This window comes from Coregonus clupeaformis, chromosome 27 (genome assembly GCF_020615455.1).
Source record: "Coregonus clupeaformis isolate EN_2021a chromosome 27, ASM2061545v1, whole genome shotgun sequence".
Taxonomy (NCBI): Eukaryota; Metazoa; Chordata; class Actinopteri; order Salmoniformes; family Salmonidae; genus Coregonus; species Coregonus clupeaformis.
In genome coordinates this window covers 25186915-25202319 of record NC_059218.1, presented here as the reverse complement: position 1 = coordinate 25202319, position 15405 = coordinate 25186915, and the positions used below count along the sequence as shown (strand labels likewise).

The 15405-nt window shown below is 42.8% G+C and overlaps 1 protein-coding gene across 1 annotated transcript in view; it reads left to right on the top strand.

Annotated features, from left to right (window-relative positions):
- Positions 1-1353: 1353 nt before the first annotated feature.
- LOC121541670 (argininosuccinate synthase) overlaps positions 1354-15405 on the top strand; it is a 37808-nt gene continuing 23756 nt past the window's right edge. Inside the window, exons 1-3 of the mRNA XM_041850875.2 lie at positions 1354-1533; positions 2131-2279; positions 7098-7166. Coding sequence (XP_041706809.1) covers positions 2178-2279; positions 7098-7166 — 171 coding nt within the window. The 5' untranslated portion in view covers positions 1354-1533; positions 2131-2177. The remainder of the gene's footprint in view (positions 1534-2130; positions 2280-7097; positions 7167-15405) is intronic.

Here is a 15405-nt window from a genome sequence, read left to right as displayed (position 1 = left end):
GAAGAGGCTGGCTGTTCTCAGAGCTCTGTGTCCAAACACATTAATAGAGAGGCAAAGGGAAGGAAAAACTGTGGTCAGAAAAAGTGTACAAGCGATAGGGATCACCGCGCCCTAGTCAAGATTGTGAAAAAAACCCATTCAAAAATGTGGGGGAGATTCACAAGGAGTGGACAGCTGCTGGAGTCAGGGCTTCAAGATCCACCACCAAGAGACGCTTGAAAGACATGGGTTTCAACTGCCGCATACCTCGTGTCAAGCCACTGTTGACCAAGAAACAGCGCGAAAAGCGTCTCACCTGGGCTAAGGAAAAAAGAGCTGGACTGCTGCTGAGTGGTCTAAAGTCATGTTTTCTGACGAAAGCAAATTTTGCATTTCCTTTGGAAATCGAGGTCCCAGAGTCTGGAGGAAGACAGGAGAGGCACAGGATCCACGTTGCCTGAAGTCTAGTGTAAAGTTTCCACCATCAGTGATGGTTTGGGGTGCCATGTCATCTGCTGGTGTCGGTCCACTCTGTTTCCTGAGATCCAGGGTCAACGCAGCCGTCTACCAGCAAGTTTTAGAGCACTTCATGCTTCCTGCTGCTGACCTGCTCTATGGAGATGGAGATTTCAGGTTCCAACAGGACTTGGCGCCTGCACACAGCGCAAAATCTACCCGTGCCTGGTTTACGGACCATGGTATTTCTGTTCTAAATTGGCCAGCCAACTCCCCTGACCTTAGCCCCATAGAAAATCTGTGGGGTATTGTGAAAAGGAAGATGCAGAATGCCAGACCCAACAACGCAGAAGAGTTGAAGGCCACTATCAGAGCAACCTGGGCTCTCATAACACCTGAGCAGTGCCAGAAACTCATCGACTCCATGCCACGCCGCATTAATGCAGTAATTGAGGCAAAAGGAGCTCCAACCAAGTATTGAGTATTGTACATGCTCATATTTTTCATTTTCATACTTTTCAGTTGGCCAACATTTCTAAAAAATCCCTTTTTTGTATTAGCCTTAAGTAATATTCTAATTTTGTGACACACGGAATTTTGGATTTTCATTTGTTGCCACTTCAAATCATCAAAATTAAATGAAATAAACATTTGAATGCATCAGTCTGTGTGCAATGAATAAATATAATGTACAAGTTACACCTTTTGAATGCAATTACTGAAATAAATCAAGTTTTTCAAAATATTCTAATTTACTGACTTTTACCTGTATGTGTTAGGGATTAACCACGGCCAGTAGATAGGACAGGAAAGGAAGTTAGGAAAGGAATCTAGGAAAGTAAAGGAGTTCACGTGTACAGTATGTGGTAGAGATAAACCACGGCCAGTAGATGGCGATAGCATTGGTTTTAGTGATAGGCTAGTTTTATAGTCACAGGCTGCTGTGGGGCTGCAGCTGTACACATCTCGAATGTTGAGCAAAATCTTGGCCACTGCACAATATATTTGGACACGCGTTCCATACATCGTGGAGACTGGACTGGAGAGAAGACTCGAGAGTTAGAGACCTCTTTATTTCGCCATCAAGCTTTTAGAACGGTAAATACATATATAATTGTAAAATGGCGTCACTATATTTTACATTTATGTGCAAATTTAAGTTTACATTTGGCTCGCTATCAAAACATCAAACGAGATAAGGGTCACATCGTGATTGCTGCTGATTATTGAGAAGTCCATTGGCAGCTAACTACTGATTCGAATGCAACAGTTGGCATTTCAGTGAAGCATGTTAGCTAGCTCGCTAGCTAGGTAACAAATAATCAAATGTTAAGTAACATGATTCTTAACAACAGGTGTAGACTAACAGTGAAATACATAGTAGTATAACATGCGTGGTTTACATGTGTGCAGTTATTGAGCGCAAGCATTTGGAACCTGCTCTCCATTGAATTATTTACAGGTGTTTGTAACCATAGTCATTGGAGATTGATACTAGTTTCCATAATGATATTCTTACAGGAATATGGATGGATATCAACATCCTTCCACTTTCCACCCTGCATCCAGTCACAACCTTATGAATAAGCCAGTGTGTTCAGGATAGAAGATGATTGGAGATTTCCGTAACTGTATTACTCCAATGTATTTTCTAAATGAAAGATTCTCTATTTTCTTTGTATAATTCGACCCCAGATACAACAGACCCCTTTGACCGGCATCATTTGGACATAATCCTCATTATGTCTAAAGGCACAGTGGTTCTGGCCTACAGTGGAGGACTGGACACCTCCTGTATCTTGGTGTGGTTGAAGGAAGAAGGATATGATGTCATCACATACTTGGTAAGGAACACACACAAGTAAGAACCTATACTGTATGTGGGACAAGTCTGTGTGTGGGACAGGTGGGGCCAATATAACTTGAGTTCAGACAGCACACAGCCATCCAGTTGGTGCTCTCCTTTATTGTACGTCAACCTGTTAGAGCCTAAATGTGTCACTTGTGCAGCTCAAACCCCAATGAATGTTCATTTTATGCAGTTTTAGATATTTGTAAAGAAGGGATTAATTCTCCCGAGCAATCAGTTAACCCCCCCAAAAGTGCTATCTGGCTGCATAATGCTGGTGAAAAGCAGTCTGGATTAACTTTTTGCCCATAGGCCAGTTCAGAACTGCACATGATGCAGATTTTTCTCTTGTCTAACTGTTTATTCATTGTCTGGCTAGAGAAAGGGGTGGGGGTGGGGATGCTGAAGGGCTATGGCACGGTACTGTGCCTCCTGTTGGTTTTGGGGTTAGTCATTCGGAGGGTGGGAGGGAGGGATAATAACTTTAATAACTCACTTACACTTTAATAACTCTACCTAAATGTACATATTACCTTAATTATCTCGACTATCTGCACATTGACTCGGTACCGGTACCCCCTGTATATAGCCTCGCTATTGTTATTTTACTGCTGCTCTTTAATTATTTGTTACTTTTTTTTTAAATAATTAAGGGCTTGTAAGTAAGCATTTCACTGTAAGGTCTACACCTATTGTATTTGGCGCATGTGACAAATACAATTTGATTTGATTTGAGGGACAACAGAAAGGCACTGTCCCAATCGGCAACCTGTTTTTCTTGTTGAAATCACTGTCTGCTCTTGTGTTATGTTGTGATAGAAAAACCTCTGCCAAGCAAGCATTCAGAATACCACAGAGGCAGACAGACAGGAATAGCTACCTCATTTATGTGGAAGAAGACCACAGAGGCAGAAAAAAACAGGCACAGCTACCTCAGTTGAACCATTTGCATTCTTCAGTTGATTTAATGAGAGAGAGAGAGAGATACAGTGCCTTCGGAAAGTATTCAGACCCCTTGACTTTTTCCACATTTTGTTACATTACAACCTTATTCTAAAATTTATTAAATTGTTTTTTTCCCTCATCAATCTACACACAATATCCCATAATGACAAAGCGAAAACAGGTTTTTAGAAATGTTAGCACATTTATTTTAAAAAATACCTTATTTACATAAGTATTCAGACCCTTTACTCAGTACTTTGTTGAAGCACCTTTGGCAGCGATTACAGCATTGAGTCTTCTTGGGTATGACGCTACAAGTTTGCCACACCTGGCACATCTGCCACGCTGATCCTCAACACGGGGGCACCTCAGGGGTGCGTGCTCAGTCCCCTCCTGTACTCCCTGTTCACCCATGACTGCATGGCCAGACACGACTCCAACACCATCATTAAGTTTGCTGACGACACAGCAGTGGTAGGCCTGATCACCAACAACGATGAGACAACCTATAGGGAGGAGGTCAGAGACCTGGCCATGTGGTGCCAGGATAACAACCCCTCCCTCAACGTTATCAAGACAAAGGAGATGATTGTGGACTACAGGAAAAGAAGGACCGAACATGCCCCCATTCTCATCGGCGGGGCTGTAGTGGAGCAGGTTGAGAGCTTCAAATTCCTTGGTTTCCAAAACACCAACAAACTATCATGGTCCAAACACACCAAGACAGTTGTGAAGAGGGTGCGACAAAGCCTATTCCCCCTCAGGAGACTGAAAAGATTTGCCATGGGTCCTCAGATCCTCAAAAAGTTATACAGCTGCAGGCACTACAAAGGGTAGTGCGTACGGCCCAGTACATCACTGGAGCCAAGCTTCCTGCCATCCAGGACCTCTATACCAGGCGGTGTCAGAGGAAGGCCCTCAAAATTGTCAAAGACTCCAGCCACCCTAGTCATAGACTGTTCTCTCTGCTACCGCGCATCAAACGGTACCGGAGCTCCAAGTCTAGGTCCAAAAGGCTTCTCAACAGCTTCTACCCCCAAGCCATAAGACTCCTGAACAGCTAATCATGGCTACCCGGACTACCCCCACCCCCTCTTTTACGCTGCTGCTACGCTGTTTATTATCTATGCAAAGTCACTTTTAACTATACCTACATGTACATATTACCTGCACATTGACTCTGTACCGGTACCCCCTGTATATAGCCTTGCTACTGTTATTTTTAATGTTATTTTACTGCTTTTATTTTTTACTTAACACTTATTTTTCTTAAAACTACATTGTTGGTTAAGGGCTTGTAAGGAAGCATTTCATTGTAAGGTCTACTACACCTGTTGTATTTGGCGCGTGTGACAAATACAATTTGATTTGATTTTGGGAGTTTCTCCCATTCTTCTCTGCAGATCCTCTCAAGCTCTGTCAGGTTGGATGGGGAGCATTGCTGCGCAGCTAATTTCAGGTCTCTCCAGAGATGTCTGGATCGGGTTCAAGTCCGGGCTCTGGCTGGGCCACTCAAGGACATTCAGAGACTTGTCCCGAAGCAACTCCTGCGTTTTCTTGGCTGTGTGCTTAGGGTCGTTGTCCTGTTGGAAGGTGAACCTTCGCCCCAGTCTGAGGTCCTGAGCACTCTGGTGTAGGTTTTCATCAATGATCTCTCTGTACTTCGCTCTGTTCATCTTTGCCTCAATCCTGACTAGTCTCACAGTCCTTGCAGATGGAAAAACATCCCCACAGCATGATGCTGCCACCACCATGCTTCACCATAGCGATGGTGCCAGGTTTCCTCCAGATGTGATGCTTGGCATTCAGGCCAAAGAGTTCAATCTTGGTTTCATCAGACTAGAGAATCTTGTTTCTCATGGTCAGATGCCTTTAGGTGCCTTTGGCAAACTCCAAGCGAGCTGTCATGTGCCTTTTTACTGAGGAGTGGCTTCCGTCTGGCCCCTCTACCATAAAGGCCAGATTGGTGGAGTGCTGCAGAGATGGTCGTCCTTCTGGAAGGTTCTCCCATCTCCACAGAGGAAATCTAGAGCTCTGTCAGAGTGACCATCGGGTTCTTGGTCGCCTCCCTCACCAAGGCCCTTCTCCCCTGATTGCTCAGTTTGGCCGGGCGGCCAGCTCTAGGAAGAGTCTTGGTGGTTCCAAACTTCTTTCATTTAAGAATGATGGAGGCCACTGTGTTCTTGGGGACCTTCAATGCTGCAGACATTTTTTGATACCCTTCCCCAGATCTGTGCCTCGACACAATCGTGTCTCGGAGCTCTATGGACAATTCCTTCGACCTCATGGCTTGGTTTTTGCTCTGACATGCACTGTCAACTGTGGGACCTTATATAGACAGATGTGTGCCTTTCCAAATCATGTCCAATCAATTGAATTTACCACAGGTGGACTCCAATCAAGTTGTAGAAACATCTCAAGGATGATCAATGGAAACAGAATGCACCTGAGCTCAATTTCGAGACTCATCGCAAAGGGTCTGAATACTTATGTAAATAAGGTTTATAATTTTTTATTATTTTAATACATTTGCTAAAATTTATAACCATTTTTTTTCGCTTTTTCATTATGCGGTATTGTGTGTAGATTGCTGAGGATTTGTATTTATTTAATCCATTTTAGATTAAGGTTGTAACGCACAAAATGTGGAAAAGGTCAAGGGGTCTGAATACTTTCTGAAGGCACTGTAAGTTGATGTCAGAAACCCTCCGGTTGCCGGCTCACTCCACACCTGATTTTCCCCTCTGAGCTGGGTTTTGTTAAGTCTTAGTTCATGAGTTACCGTTCAAAAGGAAAAAGACATGGTTAATCAACAATCTGTGAATAAATCCCTCTATTATATTCATGGAGCAGCAGTGCACTGCTAGACTGTGCGGAAGCATGTCGGTGTTATCAGGTCATGGATGTGACCTGAATGTTAAAATGGTGGGCAATGGGACTTCAGCAGCCAATCCGTGACAAGCAATGGCTTTGGTCCCTGGCGAGAAGGACCGGGGATGAAGACGTGCCTTTTTTCAATTAGATTTGCTCAACTCCTACGTCCTCTCTCCTCCGTCCTCTCTGGCCTCCTTTTGAAAAAGGTCAAAGGTAATCGAGGAGAGGGAAAGTGGACCAAATTATGCTTGGAATCCCAAAATAAATGTATAAAGTGATCAAAAACGAATTTAGCTAATTGTGCAAGACATTCTATAGATAAAAGGATAAGTAGCATATTGTTTTTAAATGTTTGCATGCTTTTCTCCTTCCAGAAAACAATAGCTGATTCAAAGAGGGTATGGCAGAATTCAAAACAATCTTCCGCAGAGGACTCGGTTAGGATACACTTGTGCTTCCTCGCCAAAAGGGGGCTATCGATGAGGGTAGGACCGTCTTCCGTTTTGGATGACCACTTATTAGTTTCCAGGTCACGGAGTAGAGGGGGCGGGGGATGGACTTTTGCCCAAAGAAGCAAAGGCCACAGGAAATTGTTTGGAGGAGACAGGAAATGAATTATGAACCATCTCATTACGTTTCCGTGCGAAGCTGTGTTGCACAGATGGCGTTTTTGGTTTGCTTTCATGCCAAGAGCACTTAACACCTTACTGGTAATTGGTATTACGGATGCATTTTGGTGCATAGCTGGTTCATGGCTCTTGACAACAGGCTCTTGGGATGTTGACAGGGTTTGCTTTCGATTGAGGCCATGACAAGGTATGGTTCATTAGCATGTTTTCATGGCAACCAGGGTTCTGATGATTTTCTGACTAAGTGCTCTCATAATAAACATGCTAATGAAGTTTGGAGAACATGAAACATTTTCACTGAAACACTGCTGTAGTATGCTATTTTAGGCACCAGTTGATTAGATGTAACTAAAACTCTCTTGCAGGCCAATATTGGACAAGAAGAGGACTTTGATGCTGCAAAGAAGAAAGCAGAGAGTCTTGGAGCAAAGAAGGTAAAAAGCTGAGTCTAAGCGTCATGACATTGGTAAGACAAGGTAGCATAGTGGTGTGGAGGACACGGTAGACCACATTTTGCAATAGCAAAGTTGACTTTGAAAAGGTAAAAGAGGAGGTCCAGGATCTGGTTGAAGTAACAGTGTAGTAGAATCTCTTGCGAATACAATACATATACACAAAAAATATAAACAAGAAATCAAGAAATACATAGGCTAATAGTACCAGAGGCTAAAAAGCCAAGGCCAATAGCATGGTGGCTAAAATAAAACATGGCTAAAAGGAGCAAATTCTTCTTCTGAGTCTCAAGATTAGTCATTCTGAATTACATACAGTGCCGTGAAAAATATTTGCCCTTTTCTGATTATCTCTTTTTTTGCATATTTTTGATACTGAATGTTATCAGATCTTCAACCAAAACCTAATATTAGATGAAGGGAACCTGAATTTACAAATAACAAATATATATACACTACCGTTCAAAAGTTTGGGGTCACTTAGAAATGGCCTTGTTTTCCATGAAAACATACATCAGGGTTCTTCAATTCCGGTCCTGGAGGGCCGAAACACCTCTGTTTTTCATCCTCTCCTTCTAATCAGGGGCTAATTCAGACCTGGGACACCAGGTGAGTGCAATTAACTACCAGGTAGAAATAAAAAACAGAAGTGTTTTGGCCCTCCAGGACCGGAATTGAAGAACCCTGACATACATGAAATTAGTTTCAATAGGAAATATAGCAAAATGCATAGGAAATGTAGTCATTGACAAGGTTAGAAATAATGACTTTTAATAGAAAGAATAATTGTATCCTTCAAACTTTGCTTTCGTCAAAGAATCCTCCATTTGCAGCAATTACAGCCTTGTAGACCTTTGGCATTCTAGATGTCAATTTGTTGAGGTAATCCGAAGAGGTTTCACCCCATGCTTCCTGAAGCACCTCCCACAAGTTGGATTGGCTTGATGGGCACTTCTTACGTACCATACGGTCAAGCTGCTCCCACAACAGCTCAATAGGGTTGAGATCCGGTGACTGTGCTGGCCACTCCATTATAGACAGAATACCAGCTGACTGCTTCTTCCTTAAATAGTTCTTGCATAGTTTGGAGCTGTGCTTTGGGTCATTGCCCTGTTGTAGGAGGAAATTGGCTCCAATCAAGCGCCGTCCACAGGGTATGGCATGGCGTTGCAAAATGGAGTGATAGCCTTCCCTCTTCAAGATCCCTTTTACCCTGTACAAATCTCCCACTTTACCACCACCAAAGCACCCCCAGACATCACATTGCCTCCACCATGCTTGACAGATGGCATCAAGCACTCCTCCAGCATATTTCCATTTGGTCTGCGTCTCACAAATGTTCTTCTTTGTGATCCGAACCCCTCAGACTTCGATTCGTCTGTCCATAACACCTTTTTCCAATCTTCCTCTGTCCAGTGTCTGTGTTCTTTTGCCCATCTTAATCTTTTCTTTTTATTGGCCAGTCTGAGATATGGCTTTTTCTTTGCAACTCTGCCTAGAAGGTCAGCATCCCGGAGTCGCCTCTTCACTGTTGGCGTTGAGACTGGTGTTTGCGGGTACTATTTAATGAAGCTGCCAGTTGAGGACCTGTGAGGCATCTGTTTCTCAAACTAGACACTAATGTATTTGGCCTCCCACTCCTCTTTCTATTCTGGTTAGAGCCAGTTTGCGCTGTTCTGTGAAGGGAGTAGTACACAGCGTTGTACGAGATCTTCAGTTTCTTGGCAATTTCTCGCATGGAATAGCCTTCATTTCTCAGAACAAGAATAGACTGATGAATTTCAGAAGAAAGTTATTTGTTTCTGGCCATTTTGATTCTGTAATCGAACCCACAATTGCTGATGCTCCAGATACTCAACTAGTCTCAATAAGGCCAGTTTTATTGTTTCTTTAATCAGCACAACAGTTTTCAGCTGTGCTAACATAATTGCAAAAGGGTTTTCTAATGATCAATTAGCCTTTTAAAATGATAAACTTGGATTAGCAAACACAACGTGCCATTGGAGCACAGGACTGATGGTTGCTGATAATGGGCCTCTGTACACCTATTCCATAAAAAATCAGCCGTTTCCAGCTACAATAGCCATTTGCAACATTAACAATGTACACTGTATTTCTGATCAATTTGATATTTTAATGGACAACAAAATTGCTTTTCTTTTGAAAACAGGGACATTTCTAAGTGACCCCAAACTTTTGAACGGTAGTGTGTGTGTGTATGTATGTATATGTGTATATATATATGTATATGTGTATATATATATATATATATATATGTGTGTGTGTGTGTATGTATGTATATGTGTATATATATATGTATATGTGTATATATATATATATATATATATATATATATAATTTTTTTAAAGTTATTTTATTTATTTAATTAACAAAGTTATGCAACACCCAATTCCCCTGTGTGAAAAAGTATTTGCCCCCTTAAACTGGTTGTGCCACCTTTAGCTGCAATGACTGCAACCAAATGCTTCCTGTAGTTGTTGATTACCGTATTTTCCGCACTATAAGGCGCACCGGAGTATAAGCCGCAGCAGCTAAATTGAATGATATTGAATGATGTGTACATATATAAGCCGCACTGGACTATAAGCCGCAGGTGTTTTAATGTTTAATTACCATATGTAAGGGTTCGTGCACAGAGGGGATTGTCGGGAAAGAGACAAACTGTCTCGCTCTCGTAATGTCTGTCTGTCTTGCTCTCGTTCTGTCTCTCGTTCTGTCTCTCGTACCACTCTCGGTTCCACTTTTACTTTTGCGCGCTACCTGTCTCACTCTTTTCCGGCCTCCAGCTTTTCCTGCTGGAGCCCGCCGCTTAAAGGTGGGGGGCGCGGACCGGTCATAGAGCCCATAGAGTTCAAGTTGGTGGACTGTAACCTGTAAAATCCATAGATTTAGGAGGTCTTCTAGTGGCCGTTAGCTGTAAAAATCCATAGATTAGCCGCACCGTTATATAAGCCGCAGGGTCGAAAAATGGGGAAAAAGGCGCAGCGAATTTTGGCCCACTCTTGCGTGCAGAACTGCTTTAACTCAGCGACATTTGTGAGTTTTAAAGCATGAACTGCTTGTTTCAAGTCCTGCCACAACATCTCAATTGGGATTAGGTCTGGACCATTGGTACAAGGTTCTTACTGTGGAATGCAGTGTTTGGTTTTCGTCAGGAATAATGGGACCCATGTCATCCAAAAGGTTGACTGATGTTTGCCAAAAAGCACCTGGATGATCATCAAGACTCTTGGAAGAATGTTCTATGGACAGATTCAAAATTATAACTTTTTGGACAACATGGGTCCCTTCATGCCTGGCGAAAACCAAACACTGCATTCCACAGTAAGAACTTTATATCAACGGTCAAGCATGGTGGTGGTATTGTGATGGTTTGGGGATGCTTTGCTGCCTCAGGACCTGGATGACTTGCCTTAATAGAAGGAACCATGAATTCTGCTCTGTATCAGAGAATTCTACAGGAGAATGTCAGGCCATCCATCTGTGAGCTGAAGCGCAGCTGGGTCATGCAGCAAGACAATGATCCAAAATGCACAATCAAGTCTAAATGAAAATGGGGAAAAAAGCAACAAATTGGAAGTTTTGGAATGGCCTAGTCAAAGTCCAGACCTAATCCCAATTAAGATGTTGTGGCAGGACTTGAAACGAGCAGTTCATGCTTGAAAACCCCAAAAATTGCTGATTTACAGCAGTTCTGCTTGGAAGTGAGCCAAAATTCCTCCACAGCGACGTGAGAGACTGATCAACAACTACAGGAAGCGTTTGGTTGAAGTCATTGCGGTTAAAGGTGGCAGAACCAGTTATTGAGTGTAAAGGGATAATTACTTTTTCACACGGGGACATTGGGTGTTGCCTAACTTTGTTTATGAATTAAGTATGTACTTATTGTGTTATTTGTTCACTCAGGTTCCCTTTATCTAATATTAGGCTTTGGTTGAAGATCTGTTAACATTCAGTATAAAAAAATATGCTAAAGTATAGAAAATTAGGAAGGGTGCAAGTAATTTCACGGTACTGTATGTATGCATCATTACAGACGCTGGTTGATATGAAACTGATATCTTTCAATTGAACAATGAGAACAGTGAGACATTTGATACTTTGGGTACAGAGTGATGTTGAGCAGCTTGAGTCAGTTCAAGGTTGGATTGTCACTCCCTGAGGTCTAGAATTATGTGTCCTGACATCTGGGTCACAGAGTTATAGGAAATGATTAAGCAGGCAAATCGTATTACGTATTATGTGAGGATATGACATCTGGGTTGTCGTCTTCTTAGCAGCTAACATAGCAGGTCCTCACTCTTTCTGCCTTTCTCTTGCCATTTAAGATTTGGAAGCAAAAGTTTGTCAACACAAAGCAAAGCCATTACAAGTGAACTAACTGACATTGCTTGTGTATTAGGATTGTCAAGGGAGCATTTAGTGAAATATTGTTGATGTAAGCTTTAATATGAATGGTTCAAGTGTAACCTCCCTCCATGTAAACAGTGAGGGAAAAAAGTATGTGTTCCACTGCTGATTTTGTATGTTTGCCCACTGACAAAGACATGATCAGTCTATAATTTTAATGGTAGGTTTATTTGAACAGTGAGAGACAGAATAACAACAAGAAATTCCAGAAAAACGCATGTCAAAAATGTTATAAATTGATTTGCATTTTAATGAGGGAAATAAGTATTTGACCCCTCTGCAAAACATGACTTAGTACTTGGTGGCAAAACCCTTGTTGGCAATCACAGAGGTCAGACGTTTATTGTAGTTGGCCACCAGGTTTGCACACATCTCAGGAGGGATTTTGTCCCTCTCCTCTTTGCAGATCTTCTCCAAGTCATTAAGGTTTCGAGGCTGACGTTTGGCAACTCAAACCTTCAGCTCCCCTCCACAGATTTTCTATGGGATTAAGGTCTGGAGACTGGCTAGGCCACTCCAGGACCTTAATGTGCTTCTTCTTGAGCCACTCCTTTGTTGCCTTGGCCGTGTGTTTTGGGTCATTGTCATGCTGGAATACCCATCCACGACCCATTTTCAATGCCCTGGCTGAGGGAAGGAGGTTCTCACCCAAGATTTGATGGTACATGGCCCCGTCCATCGTCCCTTTGATGCGGTGAAGTTGTCCTGTCCCCTTAGCAGAAAAACACCCCCAAAGCATAATGTTTCCACCTCCATGTTTGACAGTGGGGATGGTGTTCTTGGGGTCATAGGCAGCATTCCTCCTCCTCCAAACACGGCGAGTTGAGTTGATGCCAAAGAGCTCGATTTTGGTCTCATCTGACCACAATACTTTCACCCAGTTCTCCTCTGAATCATTCAGATGTTCATTGGCAAACTTCAGACGGGCCTGTATACAGTGGGGGAAAAAAGTATTTAGTCAGCCACCAATTGTGCAAGTTCTCCCACTTAAAAAGATGAGAGAGGCCTGTAATTTTCATCATAGGTACACGTCAACTATGACAGACAAAATGACATTTTTTTCTCCAGAAAATCACATTGTAGGATTTTTTATGAATTTATTTGCAAATTATGGTGGAAAATAAGTATTTGGTCACCTACAAACAAGCAAGATTTCTGGCTCTCACAGACCTGTAACTTCTTCTTTAAGAGGCTCCTCTGTCCTCCACTCGTTACCTGTATTAATGGCACCTGTTTGAACTTGTTATCAGTATAAAAGACACCTGTCCACAACCTCAAACAGTCACACTCCAAACTCCACTATGGCCAAGACCAAAGAGCTGTCAAAGGACACCAGAAACAAAATTGTAGACCTGCACCAGGCTGGGAAGACTGAATCTGCAATAGGTAAGCAGCTTGGTTTGAAGAAATCAACTGTGGGAGCAATTATTAGGAAATGGAAGACATACAAGACCACTGATAATCTCCCTCGATCTGGGGCTCCACGCAAGATCTCACCCCGTGGGGTCAAAATGATCACAAGAATGGTGAGCAAAAATCCCAGAACCACACGGGGGGACCTAGTGAATGACCTGCAGAGAGCTGGGACCAAAGTAACAAAGCCTACCATCAGTAACACACTACGCCGCCAGGGACTCAAATCCTGCAGTGCCAGACGTGTCCCCCTGCTTAAGCCAGTACACTGTCTGAAGTTTGCTAAAGTGCATTTGGATGATCCAGAAGAGGATTGGGAGAATGTCATATGGTCAGATGAAACCAAAATATAACTTTTTGGTAAAAACTCAACTCGTCGTGTTTGGAGGACAAAGAATGCTGAGTTGCATCCAAAGAACACCATACCTACTGTGAAGCATGGGGGTGGAAACATCATGCTTTGGGGCTGTTTTTCTGCAAAGGGACCAGGACGACTGATCTGTGTAAAGGAAAGAATGAATGGGGCCATGTATCGTGAGATTTTGAGTGAAAACCTCCTTCCATCAGCAAGGGCATTGAAGATGAAACGTGGCTGGGTCTTTCAGCATGACAATGATCCCAAACACACCGCCCGGGCAACGAAGGAGTGACTTCGTAAGAAGCATTTCAAGGTCCTGGAGTGGCCTAGCCAGTCTCCAGATCTCAACCCCATAGAAAATCTTTGGAGGGAGTTGAAAGTCTGTGTTGCCCAGCGACAGCCCCAAAACATCACTGCTCTAGAGGAGATCTGCATGGAGGAATGGGCCAAAATACCAGCAACAGTGTGTGAAAACCTTGTGAAGACTTACAGAAAAAGTTTGACCTGTGTCATTGCCAACAAAGGGTATATAACAAAGTATTGAGAAACTTTTGTTATTGACCAAATACTTATTTTCCACCATAATTTGCAAATAAATTCATAAAAAATCCTACAATGTGATTTTCTGGATTTTTTTTTTCTCCTTTTGTCTGTCATAGTTGACGTGTACCTATGATGAAAATTACAGGCCTCTCTCATCTTTTTAAGTGGGAGAACTTGCACAATTGGTGGCTGACTAAATACTTTTTTCCCCCACTGTATGTGCTTTCTTGAGCAGGGGGACCTTGCGGGCGCTGCAGGATTTCAGTCCTTCACGGCGTAGTGTGTTACCAATTGTTTTCTTGGTGACTATGGTCCCAGCTGCCTTGAAATCATTGACAAGATCCTCCCGTGTAGTTCTGGGCTGATTCCTCACTGTTCTCATGATCATTGCAACTCCACGAGGTGAGATCTTGCATGGAGCCCCAGGCAGAGGGAGATTGACAGTTATTTTGTGTTTCTTCCATTTGCGAATAATCGCACCAACTGTTGTCACCTTCTCACCAAGCTGCTTGGCGATGGTCTTGTAGCCCATTCCAGCCTTGTGTAGGTCTACAATCTTGTCCCTGACATCCTTGGAGAGCTCTTTGGTCTTGGCCATGGTGGAGAGTTTGGAATCTGATTGATTGATTGCTTCTGTGGACAGGTGTCTTTTATACAGGTAACAAACTGAAAATTAAGAGTGTGCTCCTAATCTCAGCTCGTTACCTGTATAAAAAGACACATGGGAGCCAAAAATCTTTCTGATTGAGAGGGGGGTCAAATACTTACAGTGGGGAAAAAAAGTATTTAGTCAGCCACCAATTGTGCAAGTTCTCCCACTTAAAAAGATGAGAGAGGCCTGTAATTTTCATCATAGGTACACGTCAACTATGACAGACAAAATGAGAAATAAAATTCCAGAAAATCACATAGTAGGATTTTTAATGAATTTATTTGCAAATTATGGTGGAAAATAAGTATTTGGTCAATAACAAAAGTTTCTCAATACTTTGTTATATACCCTTTGTTGGCAATGACACAGGTCAAACGTTTTCTGTAAGTCTTCACAAGGTTTTCACACACTGTTGCTGGTATTTTGGCTCATTCCTCCATGCAGATCTCCTCTAGAGCAGTGATGTTTTGGGGCTGTCGCTGGGCAACACGGACTTTCAACTCCCTCCAAAGATTTTCTATGGGGTTGAGATCTGGAGACTGGCTAGGCCACTCCAGGACCTTGAAATGCTTCTTACGAAGCCACTCCTTCGTTGCCCGGGCGGTGTGTTTGGGATCATTGTCATGCTGAAAGTCCCAGCCACGTTTCATCTTCAATGCCCTTGCTGATGGAAGGAGGTTTTCACTCCAAATCTCACGATACATGGCCCCATTCATTCTTTCCTTTACACGGATCAGTCGTCCTGGTCCCTTTGAAGAAAAACAGCCCCAAAGCATGATGTTTCCACCCCCATGCTTCACAGTAGGTATGGTGCAACTCAGCAT